Genomic DNA, 11,157 nt, shown 5'->3' on the forward strand with positions numbered 1-11,157 from the left:
CAAGGGCCAGGACATTCCTGCACCTACAGAACTCCCTATGATAAAACACTTCACTCTGAAGTAGGTGCAAATAGTTAGGAAACAACAAAAATGAATAAACAAAGAACAAGCACTGCTGGAACTCTCAGTGTATTTATCTTGTTTCCTTACTCAGAATGGTTTGGTACAGTTTAATAAGATCTGTAAGTCCTGCGGAACGTATACTCAGATTTAAGAGTTTATGTAAATACTTACTATGTATTACTGGGCAACTTCCAAAATACCTAATAAAGAGATTTGCATCTAGAGCAGCACTAGAAATAATTAGTTTTAAATTAGTCTGTTTTTGCAACACATCTCTCAGTTTTATTAACAAGAAGTCACTGAACCTATCCCTCTCATGTACTTCATCCTATAACAAAAGGAAAAGAAAAAAAAACAAAACAGGTAAACATCACAGATCCAAGATTATAACTTCTCACATATATGTTTTAAGAACTGAAGTATATAATTTGCTGGTACATTACAGACACATTAAAATGTCTAAGTCTAGTTTAAGTAAGGATTTTTTTAAAAAAAATCCAGAAGTCAAAAAATATTTGAAAGTTTCATAAAGATATCACAGCAGACTGCAATGGTAATGTACATGCCACATATACCTTGATTTCAGAGGTTAAAGTGAACTTCTGAAACTTTTCTAATGCATATATCTGAATCTCATTTTCAAGATAATGACACAAACTGCAAATCCTACAAATATTATTTTAATAAATTCTCACTTCACAATTGATGAACATTTAAAGAAATATATGGTATCACATAATCAGAAAAAAGTTAGATTGCTTAGATCCATTAAATCATGTACAAAGCTTATCATTAATTAAGGCACATGATTGATTAATCATCTTTGTTGGTGTGTTCTTCTGTTTTGTTTTCTATTATGAACTTATGAAGCAGGGACCCAAATACAACATTTTTAGGCTGAAGTCAATATCATTCTCACACTTTTTCCCATTTTGATAAACAGGCAGGCACCTAAAATTAACATGAACCTTTCTGTCTTCAGCAGCGGAGAAGTTAATCTTGTGGTAAACATTCTGGTTCCACTAACTTATCAAAATCCACAATACGAATACTCACATAATCATAAACGAACACACTTAAATAATTTACTGAAAATTAGACTACTTATTATCTTGAAAACATCTAGGAAAACAAATGGACTGCAAACCTGGTATTGCTAAAACAAGTACATGATACAAGAAATTCTGACACACTCATATTGACTTGTATCTACACAATCCTCCCAAAGGCTTTTCTGCTTTCTGACAGAGGAAGTTCAGAAAAATTTAGAGCTCTGTCCTCCACAAGTGCATCATGACTTCAAAATTATTGGCTTGAACCGAAAATAACAATCTTTTACAAAAAAAAAAAAGTACATGCTACAATAAAGAATCAATAAGTCTTTAACATTAATTCAGATTCTAACAAAAAAAAAAAACAAATTCTCAGCGAATTAATAAAGAAAACAAGAACCTCATCTTCCAATTAACAAGTAATGCATACTGCTCCATCTCACATGAAACAACAGGATTCTTACCACAATAACATGCGTCACAGTTGATAGAGTGCCGTCTCCTGTCATTAGCGTGCGAAGTAGTATGCCATTAGTGCAAAATGTTAACAGTGTCTTTGGAGAAACCCTATTGAACAGTTCATAAAGATACTTCAGTTTTTTGCACCATTTAAATGCTGCTAGCTTTCCCCTACTTACTGAAAATTAAAGGATTGAACAGCTTCTCACAAGAAGTGGAATTAGATTATAACGCTCTCAAAGAATTCATGCATACTATGTTTTTAAACTATGCCTATTCCCAGAAAGTTCCTAAGGAATCTTATCGCTTATGCTCCAAAACTTCAGACAATGGATTAATCAACAGAGTGAGATTCAAATTTATATAAATAAATAAGCAAGTGAAACAGAACCTTGAGAACCTCTCCATGTTGTTTAATTTACTGGAAAATTCAGTGTGGACTGCTTTGGAAAAACAGGTTCCAACTCTTCAGCATACGCTTGAATACAGTCCTTGTATTTGCCTGTATGTGGTGGGTTGACCCTGGCTGGATGCCAGATGTCCACCAAAGCTGTTCTATTGCTCCCCTCCTCAGCTGGACAGGGGAGAAAGAATGCAACGAAAAGCTCCTGGGTTGAGATGAGGACAGGGAGATCACTCAGCAATTACCGTCACAGGCAAAACAGACTCGACTTGGGGAAATTAATTTATTGCCAATCAAATCAGAGTAGGGTAATTAGAAATGGAAACTAAATCTTAAAATACCTTCCCCCCACCCCTCCCTTCTCCTAGGCTCAACTTCACTCCTGATTTTCTCTGCCTCCCCTCCAGCAGCACAGGGGGGCAGGGAATGGGGGTTGTGGTCAGTTCATCTCACGTTGTCTCTGCCGCTCCTTCCTCCTCAGGGGAAGGACTCCTCACACTCTTCCCCTGCTCCAGTGTCGGGTCCCTCCCACGGGAGACAGTCCTCCACAAACTTCTCCAACATGAGTCCTTCCCACGGGCTGCAGTTCTTCATGAACTGCTCCAGCGTGGGTCTCTTCCACGGGGTGCAGTCCTTCAGGAACAGACTGCTCCACCATGGGTCCCCCACGGGGTCACAAATCCTGCCAGCAAACCTGCTCCAGAGTGGGATCCTCTATCCACAGGTCCACAGGTCCTGTCAGGAGCCTGCTCCAGCGTGGGCTGCCCACAGGGTCACAGTTTCCTTCAGGCACATCCACCTGCTCCAGCGTGGGGTCCTCCACAGGCTGCAGGTGAATATCTGCTCCACCGTTAACCTCCATGGGCTGCAGGGAGACAATCTGCCTCACCATCATCTTCACCATGGGCTGCAGTGGATTCTCTTCTCCAGCGCCTGAAGCGCCTTCTCCTCCCCCTCCTTCACCAACCTTGGTGTCTGCAGAGTTGTTTCTCTCACATATTCTCACTCTTTTCTCTGGCTGCAATTGCTGTTGTGCAGGGGTTTTTTCCCCTTCTTAAATATGTTATCCCAGAGGTGCTACCACCATTGTTGATGGGCTTGGCCTTGGCCAGCAGCGGGTCTGTCTTGGAGCCGGCTGGCATTGGCTCTGCTGGACATGGGGGAAGCTTCCAGCAGCTTCTCACAGAAGCCACCCCTGCAGCTCCTCCCACTACCAAAACCTGGCCACACAAACCCAATACACTATACTTGACCGAACCACAAAGAAATCAGCTGATCCTTTTCAAATGCTTTAATTTTTCTCAAGAATTTAAAAATCTTTAAAAGTTACTATTCTAGTACCTGTGGCAGTTAGCTGTACAAGTAAAAACAGTGATTACCACTACTTTCTCCAGCACTGCCACCTTAAGTACTGAAAAAGTTCCTTTGTATTGTACTCTACAGTTCTTTTCTGGAAGAGATGAGCTCTCTAGTTATCATATGCATACTTCTTTCCAAGTTCGGAATTTATTCCTCCTTTCAAAAATTCTCCTACGTATTAAATTCAAGGAACACATCCAAGATGAAAATGCTTTACTTTACCCATCTCTGCTCTTCTCTCTTCTTCAGCAGCCTTCTAGAAATCATGACTGCCAGCTAATAGTTAATAAAGCTCAAAAAATTACACTCCTGTATTACTGTAACCACCTCAATCTCTCCTTTTTCCTCTTTCTCTTCAGTGATTCTATTGATTCTTCTTAAGCAGGATTTTCTGCACTGCTTCCAGTAATTCTTCCATTTTGATTTGACCTATACTTTGTTCTTCTTCAGCCAGCATAGTACTTCCACATATTAACCATCCACCTTATTTGCAATTCATCTTTACCAGTTCTTTTAATCCCTCGATAGCCTTGTGAGCTTTTGTACACATATCCAAATTCTTCTTTAATTTGGCTTTGTTGTTGAAGAGCATTCATTTTCATTAGCTATGTGGCATCTTCGTCCATATAAGCAACATAACCAGCTATACTTTTTGCCATCTTCTTCTCACTCATATCCCAACTGCTGCCCATTCCTGGAAATCCCACTATCTATGCAGTTCAGAGAATCTAGAAACCTCACACCATCTTCAGACTTTCATCCGTTCCTATTCTGCTTTAGGAACAAATTCCTCAGGTGACCTAGAAATCTCTGCTTTTGTATCACTTCATGCTTTAAACGTAAAAGCTGAAATAAGAGTAAATTTAACCCAAACTAGACTGGTAAATAATGCTCAACTTCATTCTCTTTCAAATTTTGCTTTTTTCCCTTTTATGTCCCCTATCAACTCTCACTCTATAGCATTTGTTACAGTATGCTGGTCTTCCTACCTATCTTCAAAGCTTGCAGAACTTTTGGATCTATACATTTTAAAAGTGGGGAGAAAAAAAAAAAAGAGGAAAGTGTAGACTTGATCTGAAAATAAGACAAGGAATTCCACACACAATCCCAAGAAGAAATCAAGAGAAAGCACCTGCAATTCACTTATAGAAGACAACTTACTACATGAAACTGCAAAATACAGGAGGAAAACTCTCACTTTCACTCTTAGCTATTCCATTACCTGAAATAACATACCCTACCTATACTTTGCATACTGAGCTTTTACTAGGCTGTATCCCAAATACACTGTAGTTTAAATGTACACAAGTCTAAAGATACCAACACAAGATCAACTGACTTTAAGAAATACCATCAGTACCTGCTTTCTAATCGGATCTGATAACCAATTGTCTGGCCAATCTTTTCTCTTCTTTCTGCTGCCACTCTTTCAGCTACAGCAACAGCTGCCAAACGTCTTGGCTGAGTGCAAAATATACGACAGGGAGTTCCATTTTTGTAACAGTCGTCAAGAAGGAACTGAGGGATCTGTAAAGAAGTGGTTTAAATTTACTTCTTAGTTTGGTAAGTCATAGCTTTTTTACCACAGTGAAACAATTTAACTGTGTCTCAATATTACACAGGTTGCAAAAGGATTCACAATAAGATTGTCACTGCAAACATACTTGAAGAGAAGAAAGGCAGCAAAAATAAATTTCTGATTTTAAGTTTAATCTGTTTCAAAAAAAAAGTTGAAGCTTCTCTCTCCTGCTTCAGAGAAAACTATAAAAAAATACCTGTAGGTGATCTTTCATTTTACCACAATAATATTCTACTCTAGATACTAAGAAGAGAAATACCTGTAGAAGGGAAAGGGCTACACAAAATCATAGCTACTTTCCCTTCAAAACTTTATGTTATTTTAACAAAAACCTAGTATCTATCAGAAAATTGTGCAGAACCATTTATGCTTTCAGTAAATATCTGCTGGCTTAGTATTTCAAAAGCAAGAAACTGAATTCGAACACAAGACTTCCGACTATATAGGAAAACAAAAGCCTTAGAACTAGCATACAGAAACCCCTTATTACACAAATATTACAAAATTGGTATTAGTTTTGTACAAATACTGTTATCTTTTTTACTTCATTAAAGAAACATACTTGAGTAGTTTTTCCTGATCCAGTCTCTCCTACAATCAAAACAACTTTATTGTCCTTTATTATTTTGACAATTTCTTCCTGTTTTTCAAAAACTGCTAGTGATTGCCTGAAGGAATCAAACTCTGATTCCCCTCTTTTGACTGGAACCTGGGGGATACCGTTGTTAAGTCGTCCACTTGTCTTGTTCACTTCTCTGTTTTCTGTGAAGAGAAGTTAACAATTTACTTAGAGCGATAAAAAAGTCACTAAAGCACTGCTTAAAAATTGCACAGAAAAATGAACATTCCTGACTTTATATGCATTCCTATAGATAAAGTGATAAACCCATCACACATTTAAAAGCCATATTCATAGTAAAGCATCCTGTTACAGTGCTTGAAATAAATATTGTTCAAAGGCGTTATTACTCTCATAGATATTTTGAAGAAAAACAGACTACCCCAGTGCACTGCTCAAAGTCAAAAAAGGTCATGCAGAGCAAAAAGAAACAGCAACTAAACCCAAGAAAAGCAGCCTGGTTTATTTTCTTGGCCTTTGTACCGTGTTTACAGATTCACACCTCTACAGTTTGCCTAGAAATACTCACTGTATAAACCTTTAAGTTATTCCAAACAGACAAGTATCCTCTGAGAAAAAGATAACTTTACTGTGATTCATATGCCTTCTTTCACATCCTCCCTGGTCTTTCATGACCTCCTTTCAATCAGTCTTACATAACGTAATGCTCTAGTCCTAAGATTTGTCTTAAATCATACAAACTGAACTATGCCGTATCTAGACCCCTGGACTCACACAGCACAGTGTGATTTGTTAGAAAGCAATGCATCAGTAGCCAAAGAACCTGCATGTGTTCTGAGGAGACTACTACAAATTCAGTATTGTAAATGCTATTCTATAATTCCTTAATAATTATTTTCCACAAGAACTAAAAGCTTCCTGTAAATTAAATTATACATATTTAATGTGATTAACAGACTAATATATTAAATTACAAGCACTGTCTTAACAAGACAGACTCAGGCTAAAAGATTAAAAGAGCCAAAAACCATTCTGGAGAAGTAAAGATAAAATTTATACTATTCATTACTCTATTCCTTGCATTCCTAAAGAATTTCTTTTCAGTACTCTGATTATAGTTTCCCTCTGTTCATTAAACAACCCTATTAAACAACTGAAACAACTGAAAAAGAAAACTAGAAAGTAAGTGCTTAAGCATGAACCATCATAAATCAGAAACAGCCAACGAAAGAAGGCATACTGGTACAAGTGTTTTCCGTGCACTACACACAGCTTTCTGCACAGAAACACAACATAACTCTTACACTCATAACTGTTAAAGCAATAATCTTGTTAAAAGCATTGTTTAAAAAAAAACACAGTGTATCAGAAGTTTGTCTTCCAGCGAACTCTTTCATATTCTAGAAATCAAAACGTCTAGATAGTAGTCTCTCAGGGACCAAATCTACTTCAGAAGACAATGAACCGAAGAATGAACTTCTTATTTTATCAAGAACATGAATTTCTACAAGCAGAACAGCCAGCCTCATTTTCTCACAAGGGTGTTCTTACATTGCAGTCGTGGTAACACTTCTCTCTTCAATCTCACCTCATGGAACTTGCAGGAACTCACATTTCAGAAATGTACTTGCAAATAAATTTGATTGGAACTGGCTCAAAGATTCAAAAGTAACTTGGCACAAGGGAGATATTGGAATGTGAGTGACATTACTGCCTAAATTCCTCATGACACCAGTTTTAAGAGACCCTATATTAACAATTAAAAGTCAAGAAAATTAATGGGTTTGTTTGGGGTGGAGAGTGTCAGTTGGGACAGGAGAGGAGACAGAAAAGAAAGGTTTTTGTTTTGTTGTTGCGTTATTTTTTCCTTTTAAGCAGTGTTGATTCATAAGTCCACATCAGAAGACACACTGAACATACCAGATTCAACAGCACATGCATTTCCTCGCTCCGTCTTTGGCAGAAGTTCTGTTCGTTCTTTATTTGTGACAGGAAATCTCTGAATTAAACTCCGAACAGCATGTTTTGTACTGGGAGCCAAGCAACAAGTCATTACTGCATGTGTTACTTCTGATCCGTCCTTCTTCCTTACAGTCAGGTATCGACTTGCTCCTTTTCTGGAAGAAAAAAAAAAAAATGTATTTTAGGAATAAGTAACCTATTTACCTCTATGTAATGATCTCTGACCATAACTCTTTCAAGATGGCTGTCAGTTTATTTTCAGATACAATGCCATAACTAGAAACTTCCAAATAATGTCCTATGTAGCATAACGCACACCAAAACAACAGAAGCATACATAATATCCACCATCAAAACCACCCTCTACTCACACAAGGTAGTGCAGTACAGACACTGCAAACTTCAGATGACTATGCCCAGCGCAACCTTACAATTAGACCTCCATAACATAACACTGTTCTGCTACCTTTCTGTTAAAGGTCTATCACTGCATTTGCTTCTCAAAGACAGCCAGCTCCATCAATCACTCTATCAATCAATACTGAGAGGTATCACACAAAACTGATTTCTAGACTAATTTAAGAGATTTAGAGGTTAAAAATCAACAGACATAACAAACAAGCAGCCTTCTAGTGATATCCCAATTCTTAAGGATATCCAGGAAAACAAATTAGATTCCCAGGATGTTCACTATCAAAGATTTACAAAACACTTAATCATAACACTGCATTTGTTCTCAGACTGAACTCTATGACACTGAAATGCAAGGAACTGTCGTAAATACGTTTGAAACTGAGCTATCTTGTGCCTGGGCTACAATGACATATCAACACTTTGAAAACGACTTCTCAGGATAAGAACAGAAGGTCACACTTAAGAGCCCACTGCCCCATCCCTGGCAGGGGTGGTATAGTGGTGTGTGTGTGAGGTCTGCAGGTACCCAGGTGCTGGCAGGGGCGGCCTCCATGAGGAGAGGCCAGGGCTGCCCCGTGCCACACACAGCCAGCTCCAACAGACCCACCGCAGAGCACAGCTGAGCCCCTCAGCCATAATGATGTATTTAAGAAAGGGAAAAAATGCTGCACAGGAGCTGTGAGGGAAAGGAATGAGAAAAGTGAGCAAGAAACAGCCCTGCAGACACCAAGGTCAGTGAAGGAGGGGGATGAGGTGCTCCAGGTGCTGGAGAAGAGATTCCCCTGAAGCCCACAGAAGAGACGTCAGTGGAACAGGTTTATCCTGAAGGAACTTCAGCCTCTGGGAGAGACCCCATGCTATTTTCTCCCCATACCCTGTTGAGGAGGGGGAGCGACAGACCAAACATGGCTGGGTATCTGGCAGTCAGCCAAAGTCAACCCACCGCAACATAGCTGCTTTCTAAGTTGTTGGCTTGGGTTCAGCTCCTGGTCAATGCAAGATAACATTTCAGAACAGCAAAAACACTGAAGCTGGAACTGTATGTGAATGTGCACATCCATGTAAAGGTTGGCAGGACTGGAAAAACAAACTGCAACGGTTCCCATGACTATGCTCCCAGTGTACAGTAGTTTCTATCTCAGCAACTTAGAATCACAGAACCACTGAGACCGGAACAGATCTCTGGAGGTCATCTGGTCCAAACTGCTGCTCAAGCAGGGTCATGTAAAGCCAGTTGCCCAGGACCAGGTCCAGACAGCTTCCGAACATCTCTAAGGAGGGAGACTCTACCACCTCCTTGTGAAACCTGTGCCAGTGATAGGTCACCCTCACAGTGAAAAAGTGTTTCGTGATGTTCAGAGGGAACCTCCTGTGTTTCAGGGTGTGCCCATTGCCTCTGGTCCTGTCACTGCGCACCACTGAAAAGAGCCTGGCTCTGTCCTCTTTGCACCCTATCCTCAGGTATTTATGAGGATGAGATCCCCCTGAGCCTTCTCCAGGCTGCAGCCTTTCCTCATGGGAGAGATGCTCCAGGTCCTTCATCACCTTGGTAGCCCTTCACTGAACTCTCTCCAGTATGTCCATGTCTCTATCCTACTGGTGATTCCAGCACTGGACACAGCACTCCAGGTGTAGCCTCACCAGTGCTGAGCAAAGTGGAAGAACCACCTCCCTTGACCTGCTGGCAACACTCTTCCTAATTGGGGGACATGGGCGAGCTGTAGAGACAGCCCCGATGCTGTGCGATCACCACTCAGCAGCAGCCAAAACTGATGTGTTATCACATCAACACATCTGTGATATCACATCAACACAACGATAACTGATGTGTTATCGACACTGTTCTAGCTACAAATACAAAGCACAGCACAGGACTACGAGGGCTGCTATGGGGAATGTTAACTCCATCCCAGACAGACCCCATATAGTACGCTACACAGCTTTCTCATGGACCCATAAGATGCACAAAACAGTATAAGGGCAAGCTATTTCAAACTAAGCAGATCACAAGTTCTTTTAACTAGACATAAAGCAAAACACAAAGATACTTATTTTTATCTTACTTTTTTAATCTTTTCTCTCCAGCAGTACTCCCTGCAACAGGGCAGAATATGCTAGAAACACAGATCATTTTAACGCTAGTCATGACATTCCATACATTTTCCACAAAAAAAGAAATTAATAAATAAAAATCAGACTCCAACTTACCCTTTACTTTTAGATATCAGTCCAAGAGACTGACAGAGACGGTGAACAAATGCTCTTTCAGTACTAGTAAAAGAAGAAGGAAATTCCATTTCTACAAAGAGAATAAAAAGAGCAAACATAACACGCAATATTCTCGACATATTATCTCGATGTTAGGAGCTTTTCAATCCCCAAACCTACCACATTCTCCCGTGAACAACAGGACTAACAGCCGCGCTGTATCTTCATACCCGTAAGCGATGCAGGGTTCGCAAGAGAGCCATCTTGCTCGGGCAGAAAGGAGCTGAGGACAGGCTTCCGTTGGTGAACACACGAAGAGCCTCCGGGCCTAGATGTCTGCACTCCCGCTCCGGGCCTCGTTTCGCCCCGCCGGCCCAGGCCAGATGCTCGCAGCCGCCCCGGCCCCCCGCAGCCCCAGCGCCCGCCTCGCCGCCGGGCCGCCGCCACCTGCCAGGCGGGGCACCTCCCCCCCACCCCTTTCTCCCCCGCGGCCTAGTTGCCGCTACGCACCTTTCTCCTCCCCGTACCGGAACCGCTCCAGCGCGAGGTTCACCGCGATCTCCACCTCCTCGTCGACGCGGACATCCTTCAGCCCCTTGCCCCGGCTGCGGCCCGCCGTAGGGCCGGCGGAGGCAGCCGCGACGCGGGTACTCGAGCCCCCCGAGCCCCCGCCGGGCTGCCGCGAGGAGACGCTGCTAGGCCGCGACATGGCCCCGCGACCAGGGGGGGCGACCGCCCGGGGGGGCGACCGCCCGGGGGGGCGACCGCCCGGGGGGGCGACCGGAGATGTCGCAGAGATCGCGCGGGCAGACGGCGACCCGGCGAGTCCCGGCGGCGCGGGCAGCCCGCCGAATGCCGCACTCTACGGTCACAGCACCGCGGCGTCTCCACGCCAGTGAGCGGCGCGGGGCAGGGCGGGAAGGAGGAGCTGCCCCTCCCCCGCCCCGGCTCCCGCCCGGCGGAGGCTCCGCCCCCAGGGCTTGGGGGGCGTGGCGAGTGCCGGATCCTGTGGCTGGGGCGGAGGCGCACCCCGCCGCCGTCCCCGGCGGGCCCCTGGGCTCCAGGGGTGAGCGCCGCT

The 11,157-nt window shown here is 42.4% G+C and overlaps 1 protein-coding gene across 2 annotated transcripts in view; it reads right to left on the reverse strand.

The window, feature by feature from the left end:
• YTHDC2 (YTH N6-methyladenosine RNA binding protein C2) overlaps positions 1–10,945 on the reverse strand; it is a 35,697-nt gene extending 24,752 nt beyond the window's left edge. For both annotated transcript variants that reach the window (XM_068422582.1, XM_068422581.1), the window contains exons 1-7: positions 10,590–10,945; positions 10,080–10,170; positions 7,416–7,612; positions 5,478–5,677; positions 4,697–4,863; positions 1,580–1,682; positions 235–391 (exon numbers count right to left, since the gene is read on the reverse strand). In XM_068422582.1, coding sequence (XP_068278683.1) covers positions 235–391; positions 1,580–1,682; positions 4,697–4,863; positions 5,478–5,677; positions 7,416–7,612; positions 10,080–10,170; positions 10,590–10,788 — 1,114 coding nt within the window. In that variant the 5' untranslated portion in view covers positions 10,789–10,945. The remainder of the gene's footprint in view (positions 1–234; positions 392–1,579; positions 1,683–4,696; positions 4,864–5,477; positions 5,678–7,415; positions 7,613–10,079; positions 10,171–10,589) is intronic.
• Between the last annotated feature and the right edge of the window lie 212 nt (positions 10,946–11,157).

This window comes from Nyctibius grandis, chromosome Z (genome assembly GCF_013368605.1).
Source record: "Nyctibius grandis isolate bNycGra1 chromosome Z, bNycGra1.pri, whole genome shotgun sequence".
NCBI classification, from domain to species: Eukaryota; Metazoa; Chordata; class Aves; order Nyctibiiformes; family Nyctibiidae; genus Nyctibius; species Nyctibius grandis.